This window comes from Lepisosteus platostomus, chromosome 17, assembly GCF_059453375.1.
Source record: "Lepisosteus platostomus isolate fLepPlt1 chromosome 17, fLepPlt1.hap1, whole genome shotgun sequence".
Lineage (NCBI taxonomy): Eukaryota > Metazoa > Chordata > Actinopteri > Semionotiformes > Lepisosteidae > Lepisosteus > Lepisosteus platostomus.
In genome coordinates, this window is record NC_142627.1 from 21,163,850 (window position 1) to 21,182,058 (window position 18,209).

General features: G+C 38.1%; 1 protein-coding gene across 1 annotated transcript in view; it reads right to left on the reverse strand.

Annotated features, from left to right (window-relative positions):
• ryr2a (ryanodine receptor 2a (cardiac)) overlaps nucleotides 1-18,209 on the reverse strand; it is a 196,838-nt gene that overhangs the window by 124,246 nt on the left and 54,383 nt on the right. The window contains exons 2-3 of the mRNA XM_088609787.1: nucleotides 5,737-5,856; nucleotides 2,491-2,599 (exon numbers count right to left, since the gene is read on the reverse strand). Coding sequence (XP_088465913.1) covers nucleotides 2,491-2,599; nucleotides 5,737-5,856 — 229 coding nt within the window. The remainder of the gene's footprint in view (nucleotides 1-2,490; nucleotides 2,600-5,736; nucleotides 5,857-18,209) is intronic.

Sequence of the window (18,209 nt, forward strand, 5' to 3'; positions counted from 1 at the left end):
AACGCATAGAGAGCTAAGTTTCTACTGATGTTCATAAATATTTTGATGTGTTCGCATATACAAATGCAAACAAATATTCAACAGCTAAGCTGTATAATTAAGGTCCAAAACAATTGTTTAGGGACTATTGGTTAAATTGTTATTAAAACATAATATTACAGATTAATTAAGTTCTAATAATTTTTTGGTCACCAAGTGATTTTCCAATGATTTAATGATTGCAATAGTTTTTAGTACATAAGGTACATTTGCTTTTTCCTATTGGTACCTGTAGCAAAAGAGGACATGCACCACAGTGGGTGCACTGTGACCTTATAACAGGTGGGTTGTAGGTTCAAGGTCCCATTGTGGGCATGCTATTGTACCTTTGGCAAGGTAATTTGTACCAATTGTTTTAGTCCACCCAGCTTACTAAATAAAGACCAGCACTGCAAGGGGTCCTGTAATGGACCAGTGTCCTGTACTGGGAGAGAGTGGGGTTGGGGTCTTGTGATGTCTCATCCACTTAACCCCATGGAAACTAGGATAAGACCTGGCCCAATGAGCCAAAGTGGTTCAGATATGGAAATTACTTACCAACCACCCTACCTGCTAGTCAATACACAACTTTGTATTAAAAGCAACAAAGAAAGAATTATCACTAAAACACAAAAGGTAAGCAGCCAAACACCTCATTATATTGAAAAGAAGACGACACACAACTTGCATCTTACTATACAGGAAATCTCAAGATACAGATTGTAGAGCAGAAAAACAAACTTCCATTCCCCACACAGAGACAGTGAGAGAGAGCCACATCCACCAAGTACTCTGAAAGACATCTTTCTGTCTCTCAGCAGGGATAATTGGCTAAATGCACACAACAAAGTTATACAAGATAGTCCTAACACCTGCAGTGACATCTTGCAGTAAAAGAAGAAGCATTTCTGCTCTAAAGCCTAGATAATCTCACGATCATTTCTGTAGAGGCAGAGAGGATTCAATCAGTAGACCGGGAGTATGTTCAGGCATGCCTTCTGGAATTTTACTGAAAGATGCTAGGAGGTAAGGAAACAGACTAATAAATATGCAATTATGCAGTTCAGTTCATTTAATCTGCAAACACTGCACATGTAGTTAAAAGCTCTCAATTCCCACTAATAGCAAAAGTAATTTTTCATGCTGTACAACATTTATCACAAAACAGCTCATTGCATGACATCCCCTGCATGGTACAGTACACTTATTTTTCATTTAAAACACAGGACTCATTTAAAAACCGTACTATTGCATTCTTAACACAAATATTGAAATAGTTCGGTTTTGAAGACCCTGGAAAAGAAGAATGACCTGACCTGAAATTAGAGATGATGCTAATTATGTTAATATACAAACACCTCTGCTCAGAATAAGGAAAATATTTTTTCAGTTCTGTCTTGTAATTACTAGAGCAATTCTTCTGATAAACAGCAGCAAGGTCAAATCACATACTACCTGAAACATGATTTTGCTTAATCACTGTAAGATCTTAATACTGTAAAAGAAAAAAAAAACTGGTAAAAACATAATGGAAGGAAAGTATAGCAACCCTCTCGCAGACTTATTTTATTCATCTGTCAAATTTATAACTAATCAATCATATTACAAAGAGTAAATGATAAAAATCTAATCTTCATTATTTAGGTCAGATTTCAGCTTTGAAATAATAAACTGTGAGCAGCAAGATGCAGTTCCCTGCTTTCCCTTGTTGTCATTGTCCTCTTATTGTGTCAGGTTAACTGCATCCAGTCAGTGTTACTATGGGAACCGATTAGGCTCTCCTTTCCTTAGTGCTGTTGTCAAAATCTTTTAATTAGTATGGGATATAAAGGTGAAAATATTCACAACCTCCCAATTTACTTTGTGTGATCAAAAAATTTGGCTGTCGACCCTGTTGTTTCATTTTAGAAAAATTAACCTATGGCTCACGATGAACACGTTGCACAGTGATGAGCTCACAGCTCCCAGCGCTGTAAATGGTCGCATCAGCTAATGTGGTGCACTAAGCAATATGAAGCACTGAGTGATAAGGTTATGTAGCATCAGCAGAACAGACGTGGGAAATATTCTAGCTCCCCAGCTATGATGAATGAGAGCTATCATTTCCTCCTATTTCAATAAGAGCTTGTGTTCAGAAACAGAGGAAGGCACTTGAAATATCTTAAGAAGAAATGTGTGTTCACATTTTCTCATATGGTCCTTGGAAAAAAAAGTGACATTTAGATTGTACATCTTTATTTATTTTAAAACCAATATGTGTACATTTATTTTTTTAAATCTAAAACATTTTTATTTTTGATGAACTGCCCTTCTGTCATCACTCCCTACATTGTGAAACAAATTACTAAAAGCAGAGTCCACAGGTGGCTGAGGATTGGGGTATTAATCAACTCTATTCATGGCACCATATCTGGCAAAAGACAAATCCGTTTATCTGCAGTTGATTGAGTGCAACAATAGGCATTTGATTACTTGCCCCTTCTGCTTTCTCCTCTGTGTTGGCCAACATCTCTTGCAGGGCTCGCACTGATAGGGACTGTTCCAGCACAAAAGTGCAGATTGAGAGGTCTGGAGGAACATTCTGCAGGAGACAAATTAAGAAAAATTACTCAATTACTTCCCGTCATTCCATACAGTACAAATCATTACATAAGAGATCTTTATCACATTGTGAAAAAACGTGTCATGTCATATCCCCATGAAAACATTAGCACATTTTTGAATAGTACAGCAATCGAATAAATTATCCACTTCTGTATTTGAATATTGAATTGAGAAGGGGTCCTGAATTACCCAGTTAAGTGAGCTTGTCTGAAAAACAGTCTGAGCTGTGTAGAGCTCTGCTTGCTGTTAGATGACGACAACTCTCCACGCTCAATGGGTTGAGTTGCAGTAGGTAAGCTGAATTGTCTTTAAATTGCAAGTCCACATCAAAACTTGCAGAAGCAAAGCAAGGCTGGACCTGGTCAGTCCTGGCTCAGGAAATCCAGGTTACACCTGGTGTTGGTGTACCAGCAATGGGCACACTTCAGTGTGGACCAGAATTATTAAAAAAAACAATGGGGCATTGTGCTGTGTGAGGTACTGTTCTTCGGATGAGACATAAACCAAAGTCCTGACCATGAAGGTTTACCTATTAAGGATCTTATGGTCCTTTTTCCAAAGATTGGGGATGTTCAACCCCATGTCATGTAAAGTCCACTCTGGGATTGTACTCTGGCCTCCCGAGTGTTTAGCTGGTGAATAAATTTTTTACCTCTCTGCCTTATCTGTTGTGCTGCATTTCAGTGGTGAACGAAGAGTGCCCTCTTCTATGTACTGTATAGAGGGTTTGGTGATCCTTTGGGATTAAAAGCTATACAGATCAGTAAAAATGACTGCTTTGTAATATTGCTTGCAGTGTGGAGCAGCAAGCTTGCTGTTCTATTAGATGGAGCCACACTACCCCTCCATACAATGTGCACTCTGGTGTGGGATTTGCAGAATGAAATATGGTGGATGGCTGATCAGTCCCCAGTTCATAAAAAGGTGTGCAAATCCCTCCAGATCTAATAGGTAGGCGATAAATAAGAGGTTCATTCAAATTTTGATCATCCCAAAAACAAAGAAGACAAATCCCAAACTACACAAAAAATAAAGGAATCAATACAAAGTTCCACAAATGTGAGACAGAAATAAGAAACATAAATTAAAGATCATTAGTATCCCATAACAATATGGTTTATATCCTTATAGGACAGCACTACGTACATTTCTTTTCCAAACTGAATATTGAATAAGATGGAAAATCGATTGTTTTTTGCTACTTTCAATTCCTACTGGGTTGTTAGCTTCTAATAATTTTAGGAAAAGGAATTTAGGCCTAGTATTGGTCCCTGATTACTTAATCAAGTTAATTAAGGAATGTTAATTTAACAAAGCACTTTTTATAATATACTGTAGCCTGACGTTAACAGCAATTTTAAAAGGATGTGAAAAGGACGATGAGTAAGAAATAGGTCTCTTAACCCAAAACAGACAAAATGGCACAAGGATACAACTTTGTTTAAAAAATTGCCTTGCTTCAGACAAAATAAAATAGTGACGTTCAAATAAGTATTCCAGGAATGGGCTAAATGATAAAGCTACCACATAGACTCCTATTATCCCCTTAAGTCTTGCCTTGTTGTGAGACAGTGTCAGAAATTGCACAAATGAGTCCAGAGCTTCTCAATGACTCATTTAAGCATGTAATTCCCTCTTCTCTCCCTACACATTATTATAGTTTACATACTATATAGATAGCTCCATTGTGATATTCTACTTGTTTGTAATTGTATCAGTACTAATGATAATTTTCCTTAAAGGCGATTTGTATAGTTGTGTTCTTCTGTTCAACCGGGGTGCAGTCTGTTCAAATAAGCAATCTGTATCAGCTGTTGAGCTCTTATTCTTTAGACATGCACATCCTCTGCATTGTCAACACTGTGCTACACTATTACATGATATAGTTTATATGTGCCGTTTTAAGTGACAGTGGAGTTTTTCAGATTCTGTGTCTAGAGAAAAGGGTTTGCTGGGAATAACATTCTCTCTGAACACCAAGGGAGGCTCCCAGCCAGACTGCTTGCTATCCCCCAGGGACAGAGTGTCATATCTCAAGCTCTTTTCTGTTAACTGAACTCACATTTCACATTTTTTCTGACTCTGGAATGCACTAACACATATTTTCAGGTTTTAGGGACACCACGCATTAACCCTGATCATGAAGTGTTAGTCTAACAAATCTAAACAAATTCATACCGTGCCTCAACATTTGAAACATTAAGTTAATAGGAGCCCAAAAGACATACTGTACTTTATTCACAGATACCTCAGATGTCCAATGCCAGCAGGGGCGAACAGGCTAGCATACGCTGTAGCCAAGGGGTCGCGGATTGATCAGAAAGCCCTGATTGACCAGAATATTTTTTAAACGAACCAGTGGGAGTGATTAGGTGCCCCTGATTGGCCGGGGTATTTTTTTTTTAAACGGACCGGTGGGCCCCCATTGGTCCATAAAAACCTGAAATAATTTGTGAACCAATGATTGGTTAGATGCAAGGGGTTCGTAGTTCAAATTCATTTTGGCGGATTCATCGGGTGATCTCTGGTGCAAGTTTACGGCAGCCAGCCTCAAAATATGCGATAGGAAAATATGATATTGGGGCGCAAAACCGAAAGTCATGGCGCTTGAAAAAGCAGTGTGAGCAGGATCTGCTTAAAAAGATCCCAAGTTTGCCGAGCCGGACCCCGATCCCCAGTTTACAGCTAACACTGCAGCCAGTGCTACAACAACTGCGGTTGAAAAGTTAGCTCCAGTGAGCTCTAGCCTGGGCGCAGTCTACATCAACGCCGATCATGAGGACGAGCAGCTCCCGCAACGGGATCAAAGGATCATGAGTCCGAGGCAGAGCCTTCCGAAACGCCAGCACCATCTCCACAAGACCCACGAGCCATGTCTGAGCCGCCGCCACGGCTGTTGCACCTGCTGCCCTGGAGCCAACAGAGACCGCAACAGCAGCTCCTCTTCCTATAGCTCGGACCCAGCAAAATAGGTGAACAGATGCGGCCATACTGGGCTAAATTGGGCTCGAAATTGTGTCGAAACCAAGACGCAGATGTTGCAGCATCGGAAAGACAACATCAACACCGAAGGTATTGCTCTAAAACCCTGTACTTTACTGTACTGTACTTTACCTTGGAGTTTGAAGTCGATTCTAGGAAGCAAAGTCGGTTCCCAAATCCTTCTGCAGCCAAGCAGAGCTTCTGTTGTTCTTTGTGGACAATAGCGGAACACTGCAGAACCACCTCATCATCCTGCAGGAGACACGCAAGGCAGTGAATTAATATCGTGGCTGATGGCGGGAGCTGAATAATTTCTACACAATACTTTCACACAAAGGCACACATTGAAAATAAAATCCCATGAATGGCAATAAAGAATTGGCAAAGAAATGTCTGTTTTAGGGTGGCAGGGTGACACACTGGTTAGTATTGCTGCCTCGCTGTCCTGGGGTGCTGTCTGTGTGGTGTTTGTATGTTCTCCCCATGTTCGTGTGGGGAGCCCCAGTTTCCCTTCACAGTCCATAGACATGCGGGTGGATTCAAAGTTAAATGAAAAATACTAGATAAAAATTATTCTTACTAGTTGACAGTTTTAGTAGTAGACTAAAATGCAATAATACATTTTCATATATTCTTTTCTCTCTTTTAACTACACTCCAGTGGGGGTATACTGTACAGTGCAACAACAATACTAATATTGTCATTAGTTTCAAAGAAAACTAAAACAGTGTCATATCTTAACATGAGAATTCAAAGGCAGCAAAAAGTCTCTGACTCTTCTCCGAGACATGTGCTGTATGTCAGCCAATCCAATAAAAAGTTGAACAGGCCAATTGCAGTGAACAGAAGTTAAGCATCGAACTTTAAATAACCCTGCAGGCAGTATATCACAAATCGCATAAACTTGTATGTGAGTTAGTTCCGATTTACAGTGAAGCAAGAACTACCAGGCAGTTTCCAGGTCCAGATTTAAATGAATATCGCATTACAACAACCCCCACGGGTGGCTGTTGACCGCTAGGATTAGGAGTGCCCAGGCACCTGAAGAGCTGAGAAAAGCCATTCCAAACCAAGCAATTGGTCCAGTTAAACCAGTAACCTGCGGGTTTAGCTCATTAAGTCAACTAAAATAATCAGCTGTAACTGCTCTTCTTATTAAAAGTACAATTATTTTTTAGAATGCTACCGTCATCTATAACTGCTGCTTCTCAGTGCTGCTGGGTTCCAATGCAGTAACAAAATGAGACTGGTTTGCTGGGATCTACTCTTTGTGCTTCCACCTGGTTACATTCATTTGCACAAAAAAGTTGTTCTGGAAAGATGTACTTTTATAATAATGCATTGGTTTAATAACTGATGACTGAAAATCCATTTCAGTGAGAAAACACTAACACCCATAGGTACTTATGAATAAAGACAGTTTTAAAAAATTAACACAGTCATGAGAAAGTATGATGAAGTCACCTTAAACTAAACAACATTGAAACTGCCAGGAAAAAAAAAACATTTATTGATATGTATTATGTAGCACTTAAATGTAATTCATCTAAAATATTTAGCTTGCTTTCGAAGACAAAAAGTCCCAAATAATTCAAGAACAAAAATCAGTTTAAAACAGCTTAAAAGTGATGGAAGTCAAAATCAAAGTGTTTTGTTTTCAAATTGTAACAGGTTGTAACACATTTTTTCAGCAGAACTCTACTATTTATAAGTAAAATATGTGATTATCTAACAGCAGATTTCATGTAGAAAAGAACTGGATAGGATACAGCTAACAGCAGAACACAAGGTGAAAAAAGTTAATGAATTTATTCTGACTCATGCCTCCATATTAATCATACACCTTTAGTAACAGAATAGAAAATGTCTTTGCCCTCCACTCATAAGACAAAGACACTGACTCCCAGAATCGCCACTTCATAAAAGTCCCATTACCAGCCCTTTAGAACTGGCTGTATTTGTTGTAAAGGGCTTGTAAAGAAGACTGAAATAAACTCTGAATGCAGGCTTGTGTTAAAACACTAGCACTATTTGTATGATCAAGGCTGCCACAGCAACTGCTACATACGTACTGTATGTCTGTAGACCTGCAAAGCTATTGATAAAGGAAGTATCCAGCATGTGGAGAACAGAGCTGTTCGTTTGAGGCAAATATTGCAGATCCCTGAGTATGAAGCATAAAATTTCTGCCTAATTAAATTCTCTTCTGATTACAGCATGTCATTCAAAGCTCAGAAGAAGTACAGACATAAAGTCTATGTGGTCTTGGGGCTTGTTATGCTCATCAGAGAAATATGTCATATTTAGTGGGTGGCCCCCCATTATTTGTATTTAAATGTATCCCTCTTAATGTGCTCTGTACATGTATTTATCTCACCACAGGGTATCTGCATTAATCTGGTCCTACTTGGTATTACATTTATATTGATATGCAAGATGGTGAATTATTGTATTTTCTTTGCTTTGTGATGAAATCTATTATTTTATAAACGTGTATTGTATTGATGGTATTCAACTGATTTTCAGGCCATTTTATTTGATTGTTCACTTCTAAACAGAAATTCTAATTAAACATGACTTAAAGGTGCTACTGTTATAGTTTCTTGCAAAAAAAAAACGTTTTCATATTTATTCACTAAGCAGGACCAACGATAGCCAACATCATGTCAAGGGAGTTTCCTCAAAATAGAGAGAAAGCAAAGAGATAACTCATGATTAAAACTTCAGACTTTCCTAGTCTGTGTATTTCTTCTGTAGAGGTGATTCTTGAATTATACAGTACGTGAAGCACTTAACTTTTCAGAAGATGCTGTCAAACCATAAAATTAAAACATATAATGTACAACCTATTCCAATCCTCTCTTCTCTTCTTTAGTTTTTCTTCAAAGTGCCCTTTTATTCATGTTTTCAGAACCCATGTTAAAGCCTCAAGGACTGCTTTCAAGCAAGGCTAAGGTTTCAGTATTTAATTAAATCTTCAGTCTCAAGTGTCCACGGAAACAGTGCTCCTGAGGAGGCTGGCTTGTTCCACTCTGATACAATCCATTCCTGACTTCTTCAGTCCTGCTCCCAGAGCTTGTGTCCCTTTTCAAGTACAAATCAGTTTCTAATAACTATTAAATAACCCCCAGAAAAACTCATCTTTGATGAATTGACAATGATGAACAACCACAGACAAACTATCATGCGAGTACTGCATTTCTGCAATTTGTCTGCAGAAAATTTGGTTTCAGAAATACCGGAAGTAAAGAATAAAGCTAACAAGAAATCAAGGAAAAAGATCTCATTTCAACCTGTCCACATTCAAGGACTCTTAACGGGCTCGCAATTATTGATGTAGATACTGGTGAGAATTATACTTCATTAGAAACGCTTCTAAAAATCATTCACAGCTCTACATCTTAACAGTGAAGCAAACTACCAAACAATAGGGCTGAGCAAAATACATTCCAGCACCTCTTCAAAAGGCACCTATAACCATCACAGCTTGGACCTCCGTCTTATTCGAATGCACAAGACGTCTGCCCTGTGCGATTATCCTCATCCCTAGCCAAGTCAGACAGATATCTTCTTTTTCTTTGGCACACTATAAGCAATTGATTGCATTCAGAATTTGATTATATACTGATGTGAAATGTGTATTATTATTTCTTGATACATGTATTCTGTATCCTTGACTTTTATATAAATTGTATTATTATTGTATTCATTACTAGCACATCTCTGTATTGTATTTTTTCTATGTACAGTAACTCCGCACAAACCTATCTGCTAAGCATATATAAATAACAGTACTGTTGAAGAGGTAAGGGACATTTAATTTGGCTACATACTGTACAGTACTAATACTTCAATGAAAAACAGACTATCTTCATTAAAAGGTCACAACCTACTCATAATCTAGAAGCTGAAATCAGTGTTACAATGCTGTCAGATTTAGCTGCTGCCCACTGCTCTTGCCAATTTCCAATTTTAGTGCCATGCACATGCTGTATACAATAAATTGGAGTGATTGAGCAATTGAACTTCCAACAGCACTAAGAAAGATAATTGAGACATGATGAAATGGAGTACATCATGTTTAAACAATTACCACTGTAGGATACTGTCATTAAGTGTTACGTCAATGCAGTTGAATCCCATCTTTTAGAGATGCTAATGTCAGTCCAGTAACATTATCGCAACAACACAGAAAGATCATAGCTTTATCAGCATCTGCTGAAAGAGAAAAGAGAAGCAGTATGGATTGGATCAGGCTGAAAAGTATGTGGAATCATTCACTGTTTTCCAGTGTACATCAGAAATAGTGAAGCGCTAAAATCAACACACTGTACAGTATGCACCAGTCTTAGTAGACAGTAGACTGGTAATTTAAAAAACAGAACTACAAAATTAAGAAAACTAGATTAGACACATTTTGCTGTTTAATACCTTTTAACCTTACCTATTTAATTTTTCAAATATATCGCCACATTTTCCTCGTTATTCGAGTCAAGAATAAAAAGATTAATAATGTATTTCCAAGTGCAGTGCCAAAAATCGTTACACAGGGGTAAAACCATTGGGGATAAAGTCCACATTTGAAAAATGACACTAAATTCATGACTTTTTAAATCAAAATAGAGAAAGGAAGTGATTAATGATATACTGTAGGTGTCAGTTTAGTCCTTGGCTGTTACAGGTGGGGAGGTAATTTGCTGTATTTAGGGCTTTGTCAGCCCCTACAAAGTGTTTTCACTTCCTTCTACCGGATTGTTTGTAATGCACAACAATTCCGACATAAATATTGATAATCCGTTTTGCCATTCAGTTTGGAAGAAATCATAGCAGAAGCATTCAGTTTATCCATTACAGATTGAGGTGTGACTGTATGTTCACAGCGGTGAGCATTGTTTTGTGCAGATGCCAGGAGACAGTGGAGTGGGCTAGTGTGCGCTCTGGACAGGGGGAGGAGTAGTGTCCTAAATGGAAAGCAGATATTCATTATGCTTTCACTTATATAATAACTGCCAGAGTATCATGAATACCAAGCTGGTTGTGCACTAATTATATCTCAATCATTCCAGAAAATGTCATTACTTGTTCATTAAATATACAGTAATAGGCTTTCATTGAAATCAAACATGGCATGGCAAAAGCTGATTGTATTTCTTCTCAAATATTCATTTAACGTTCAATTTAAACCATGATTCTTTGCCTAACCTACTAATATGAGTAAACAGGATTTGAGTAAACTGTTCATTAGAAAATGCTCAGTAACACGATTGGTCTTAATGACAAGACCCACATCAGCCTGCTCTGTACAGGCTGTGATGAAGGTTTTCTCCTGTTCTGCTATGAAGCAGTTAACGGCTAACATTCAAATTCAAATATTCAAAATAATGTAAGTAGGGCATAATTTACAGTACAGTACAATGTTTAACTTCATATATCATTCAAAATTTAAAGAATCTCAATTTCAGAGTGTAAGGTTACTAGTAATTAAAATGGAGACAATGTAAAAAGGGGGAAAATGCATATATTAAAAAAGAGGGACAATAAAAGATCTTGTCTTGACTTTATTTTTTATTTCTCCGTGTCCATGATTTTTAGTAATGGTCTCTGAGCATCACTCATCATTTAAAAGATTTTTAAAAAGTTACAAACAAAATTTCACTTGGTGCATCTTCCTCATTTGGTTGCTAATAGGTTAATGATCCAGGGACACCATTGCCAAATTAAATCAATATTTCATCTGTCAATAACATGGCTGGTGAATCTGTTCCTGACCCACACAAGTCTCCATACAGATGTGTCCAGAATGGCCTTTGTACATGACAGATGCATCCTTACATCATTGATAATCTTAATGTTTCATGGAATGGAATGATGGATTTTTTCAATAAATGGCTGCAAAACGAATGGGAACCGATCGCCCTATTCTAAAACAATGCACCCACTAAGCGGGGGGGCTGTGTTTAACTAATTGATTCTTCACACGGAAATCAGAGTTCCTAACAACAACAGAATAGCAAGCCCCTAATGAGGTTCAAATACTTCACTCCAGTCGGGTCTGTATGGATGACCAGAACAAGGAGCTCTTGCATCTCTGTCCCTTTTCATCCCTCCTGTCTCTTCTCTTTTTTCGGTCTTCTGTCTACCCATTTTATGCTCTGATCATGGACTGCTGATTGACACTTAATTTATCAGAAACTTAACGAACTGGGGTAAACCAAGGTAACATTATTGCTTTTATCACTGAATCTTGAACCCCTACATCTCAGCAAAACATCTCCTTGCTTTGAAGCTCCCCAGTACTGGAAATAATGACAACAGCCAGACGTTACCCATTGTATCTAGATTCTTCAAGACTCCACGTTCAAGACGGCTGTTGTACCTTGAGTGAGATACTTCACACCCGTTGCTCCAGGTCATCCAGCTGTATGAATGCAGACCAGCATTGCTCAGAGGATGAGCTCTGGGCCAATGAGCCAGTGTGGCTCAGATATAAAAACTGTGTACCTCCTATGCGACAAGCTTATCATTAAAAATGGATTCCAATTGAAGAACCTTTATACGAGTCTCAGTAATTTTCTCCTAAGATAACTAATGAATCTTACATTTCCAAAATGGTGATATCAAATGTATGGCATCTCTCTTATTACATAAAACATTTTACCTATTTGTCAATTAAAATGTAGGGATATGACTACAGTGGAAAAGGTCTTGCTTGCTTTATCATATTTTCAGCACACCCTCAAGCAGTAATCTAGAGCCAGTCTTCGGACAGAAGCCTATTTGTTTTACAGCCAACACATAATTTAGCTCTCATCCCCTATATAATAAGCAGACAGCTTATGAAAAGCCAATAGCTAGTCTTCTGCTCACTTGAAGCATCAAAAGCCAATCAATTGAGCGGTACATCAAAAATGTGACTGAAATGCCAGAATTTGGGTTTATCTCATTCTGATGAATATAGTACAGAAGAAATGAAACTGTCACTGAACAATATTAAGGGAATTTTCAACATGATGCATAGCATTTTGGATAATAAAAGACTAAGAGTAGAGTGTACTTTGAGGCATAAACAAATCATGTCAGTTTTTTATTTTCTTTGTTTGTTCAGAACTTCAATAGCAGGATTATCCAAAATATATTTTCTCATCTAAATGTCACTGCTAAGATACAGCATTTCATCCAGAATTCTACCTGGAAGAAGAAAATTATTCAAGTGCAACAGTGATATAAAAAAAACACCTTTTTTTAAAAATGAAAACAGTATTCTAAACTGTGATTTAAAATAAAAAGTCAAACAGGCACAACAGATATCCATAATCTGCAATTAATTCTCATGCCATGCATGAAAGCCTGGCATGCTCAATGGAAAGCTTGTCTCATAAATTCAGCCATCGATATACAATAGTGGCAGAGGCTCTGGGCTTTTACTGTTGTGTGCCTCACTCAAAGTGTCCTGGATTTGAGAGTGCTTTCATCACAATCTCCTTTACGAGGGTCACTGCAGAGATACAGTAACTCAAACATGAAGGCTCAGCAACACACACTGCTTCAGCTTTTTACTAGAGAAGAATTAAGGAATTTAATTACAAGGTGGCAATTAATAGAACAGACAATACTGGCTGACTGACTACCCTTCAGTTCATGCAGCTACATTTGTTGCTTTGTGGGTTGAAGCTGTTACTGTCCTGGAAATTAAAAGGGAATTTCAGTAACGGGCAACACGAAGAACTGCAGTGATCTTTCCTGCGTGCTGTACAGTAGAGGAATCTCTTTCCTACATGACTGTTCACTACACTTAAGATGTAATCTAACAGCAAAAGATATTCATCCTATTAAGGCACCCTACTGCTAATGGTGTCTGATTGCATATCATGCTGGCACATCTTAAAGATAGTTTAATGAATGCTTAGGACTACTGGAGGCAACAATAATTTTGAAGAAAAATGGTATTTCATGTAATTGGCTGGGGGAAAAGAACATCCATCCATCCATTTCGTGACTGCTTACTCCTGGTGTGAGTCGCAGTTGTGACAGTCTCAGGAGGGAAGCCCAGACTAGACTTCCCTTCCTTTTCTCCATCTCCTCCTGGAAGAACCCCAGGCCTCCCGGATTACCAGGCTCCTCACTCGGTCATGGAGAGTAAGCCCAGCAGCCCACAGAGAAACCTCGTTTCCACAGTTTGTGCCCGCGATCTCATTCTTTCGGTCACTGTACAAAGCTGGTGACCATAGGTGAGGATGGGGACGTAGATTAACTCTACACCCGGAAAGGGCAAGCAACTCTTCTCCAGAAAAGAACTGCAACCTCAGATTTGGAGGTGCATTACACTCAGCTGTGAAGTTCTCCAGTGCACGTCAGAAATCACAGTTGCATGAGGCAAAGAGGACAACATTATCCACAAACAGCAGAGATCCGACCATCAGATCCCCAAATTGGATACACTCCAAACCTTGTAGCGCAGAAAATTAAAGCTCTTATGCTGCCCAGGTGAATGTGCAATTTGTTTGAAACACATCAACATGTGCAGTGTCAATGCACCTTTGAATCAAGTTTCATTTATTTGCGCATTGGTTCAGCTATGAAACCATGACCTTGGTCAACAGAACAACTACAGTGACAAACTATCATATTTACATTTAAAAATTTGGGAACCATTTAGGTCGGTACATATTCCCAATTATCCAGGCAACTAGATCTTCATAAAAGTCTTAAATTGAAGATAATCTGACTAAAGTATAACAGAAAGACAAAAGTATATTTGGATTATTTCATACCAATGATCCAATGGTAAATATCCTTGTGTGATTTAGTATATAATCCCTTAGATTCGTAAATAAAAGAATCAGAATCCCCACCTGTGGTGTATGAGCAGTGAAAAAGAAACCCTCTCTAAAATTGCATTTCAAAGCTCTTTATTTGGACAAAAAATCCTTTGCAAAGCCAAAGGAGAAGCAGAAATCAATTAATGATGCTCCTCCAATAATTGCTATGCAGCAAAGAGTAAAAATGACTGTAGCATAACATTCTTTCTTCTTGTATACCAACAACATTTAAGCCGGAACATGCTGTTGATGACACAAAGACACTCTAACGTCTTAAATAATTCAGTGTTAGGAAACCAGGCCCCACACATTGCCTGTTAGAAAAGTTGTCAGCATTGTACTTATATAAAATGAAAATAGTGTAATTACTAGGCAGGACAGGACGCAGTCCTGAAACGTAAAAGGTCACCACGAGTGCCCATTGCCATCACATCTGTCCCGTTCATCTGATTAATCCACCCGCAGTAGCTGCAGCACGGCAGATTCCTGGAGAAATGACTGTAACTCGCTGTCCGCATGGTGACAGATGAGAGATGAAATTCTGTGGCAAAAGAATGTCTGAGTTGGTGGCAGAGAGAATGGTGCAGTGCTTTATTCACTAATGTGGAGACATCATTCTGAGCATTACTTTGACTGTTGCATGTTTCAGCAAAAAGGTGAGGAGGTGGAAAGTGGACTGATACAGTATGTGGAGGCATCTCCTTCAACACAGGAATGACTTTAGTGCAGATCGGGCAACTTCCTGCTCAGCGATCAACTGATCCATGATCCAGGAGCTTTTTCTGTCCTGCAAGCCAATCTGTAAATATTGGCTCCACAATGCAAGACACACAGTGACCTCATGTCTACAAACTACATCAGGGTCTTGCCTTGTCCAGCCTTTTCAGCTCCTATTCTGAATCCAGCTGTAGTTGGCCAGTTGCCTGCAGCTGCACAGGAAAAAAAAAGGGTAAAACAGCCCACAGCAGACTGTCCAGAGGCAGATCAAGACTCAGTATCAACACTGCCAGAGATGTATTAGTGCTCAAGGACGTCATACGAGCACATTTTTTTTTATTTTAACAGTATCGTGTCTCATACTCAAAAATTTGGATTCTTTGGTTTATGATTAAGTTTACATTATCTATGGTTGTTTACTTTTAAAATATTCCATTGAATTTGTTGAATTCATTTTCTACTGCAGGATGTTGAATCCTACTCCTGTATTTAAGTGGATGTTTCTGAATTGTATGTTGCATTCTCTTCTACAAATGGAAGCTACTTCATTGATTAGCTCCTCAATGGGAATTTGCACTACGTTTGTTTTTTAAGAAAAAACCCAAAAGGTTCAGATAAAAATAAACAAGAGGCCACCTCAACCACACTCTGTTGTCCAAGTTCCTAGTAACTAATTCAAAAAGCTTATTCTCTAAGGAGTACAATGAAATTTCACCATTTAGTATTCTTCGACAGAAACCTGACTACTGTTACAGTCCAGTGCATTAAGCATGATGTCAATGCAGACAGGGTAAAGCACCTCAGTGTACTTATCTTTAAAAATATTTCATATAGAAAAAACCAATGGAATTCTGAAGGCAGAAGGTTACAGTTCTTTTTCTCTATTAATTACTGAAACCATTCTTTTTTTTTTCTTTTTCTTCCAGTCAAGTTTCCAGAAAAAAACAGATAAGGGCAGCCCTTGGCCAATATGTTAACCTACCACATAATAAATCAATTCATACCTGAGCAATGCATCTTTCCAGGTAGAACTTAAGTTATTTTATCATTCAGCTTCAATCCCTTGCCTGATAACTTGATTAAAATATGTATGTGAGAATATAATAACATCACTTCAAGTTACCTATTAATTTGTTTTTATGCAAGTACTGGAAATCGGTTCCACTTGTATTTTAGATTTTACGAACCACAAGTAATCTGTGTTTATAGCCACTGATCCTTCAGAAATCACAGCTCAGTTGTTTTTTCAGTTAGAAATCCCCTTATCAAGACTTCTAAATTTGCTTAGACATTAAATCTTTCAGCTAATACACTGTGAGTCATTTTCAGTGAAATCCAAGGACTGCATCATTTCACATGCATACCTTCAACTTTCCCCATGCTTTAAGTGAAGCGTGCTGACAAGATATGCCAGTCTATATTAGACATGAAGACATTTAGTCAAGTCTTCCAGACGAACAAGCAAAAGTTTAATGAGGAAAACCAAGAACAGCAGATGCCTCACATGCAGACGAATGTGAATACCTCAAAACATATGAGCAAACTGGGCATGTGCACAGGATATTAATTTGGATAGGTTTTATTATTATATTTAACTTCAGTATTTGCCAGTTTTCTCCCACAACAGGATCAGTACATGTTAGTAATATACTTTTATTAAGCACTTTTCAAAAATTTAAAGTGCTGTATAACAGAATAAGCGTAATATACAAATTAAAAGAGAAAATATAGAACAGTCAATCAATCCGATGAGTCCAAGTGTAAAACTACATCGTAAAAGCTCTAGTAAAAAGCTGAGGCAGTTCAAGTAGGTAGCTGCATCAGGTAGGCTGCAAAGGAACAGGTAAAGGTTTATTCCCTGCTGAAAAGAGAAGAAAAACACAGCTTTCGGCTGTGGTGCCTTCTACAGGTATGTCTTCACACCCGAAGAAGTCTCCACAGCCAAACCCGTGTTTCTTTTCTTCTATTTTCAGCATGGAATAAACCTTTACCTGTTCCTTCTCTAGTAAAAAGCTACATCTTTTAACAAGGGTAGTGACAGTCTCTAATTGATTTGGACATTGAGTTCCCTAAATGGAGCTGCACCAGAAAAGGGTCTATCAACTGTTGTTGTGGAGCCTGGTTTTAGGTAGATTAAGAAAGCTTGAATCAGTACATCACAGATTAAGTGTTGGACATTATTCATGCAATAAGTCCTTAAGGTAGCCTGGAAATAGACAATTCAGTGGTTTTTATCAGGAGAAGTCTTATGCAATTTGCACAGGAAAGACGCCATAAACTGATGCTGAGTAGTTTTAGTGAGAATTATGGACATACTGCAGCCCATCACATCAGCAGCTATCCTAGTACCTAGTAAGTAAGGAAATACAGTAGCCTCATCTTGATTAATTAAATGTACAGGTGAGTACCAATATTTCAGCATCAGGTACACATAGCAAGGGCCTTAATTGAGAGATGTTATGCAGATGGAGAAAAGAGTCTTGACAATCGACAGATTTAAGCGACTCGAACATAGTCATGCGTCACAACTGCCTCTATTTCCTAGAAACCAAAGAAAAGAACGAGCACACTGTTGGTGTAAACCATATTAAGTCTCAGAAGCTCATGAGGGATTTGCTGGTCACTTAAGAAATGTAATCTTGCACCGAATTACAAATACTGCAGTGCAATTGTACTGTTTTCTCACAATTTTAACTAATAAGAATTTTATGTGAAAAGATTTTGAGTTCATCTTAAGAACTGCCCATTTATTTTAATATTATCTTTATTATATTTCACAGCACATCACAAAACAAAAGAGGAAATGATTAGTGAGGGATTTGCTTGATATATGTGATTGTTTTTTGTAGATTCAAATTAGATGGAGGTGAATGATTCTAATGACCATCATGCTCACACAGCTGTTGTCACACCTGTATGATTTGACAAGTTCTTGATGGCTATTGCGGAGAAACTTCAGCAAGAAAAGGGAAGAAATACTTAAGACCAGAGTCAATCAACTAATAAGAACTACTTTTTCCAAAGCCAGTTTTGTTTTCTCTAAGATGCAATTACAATTATTTATGCTGA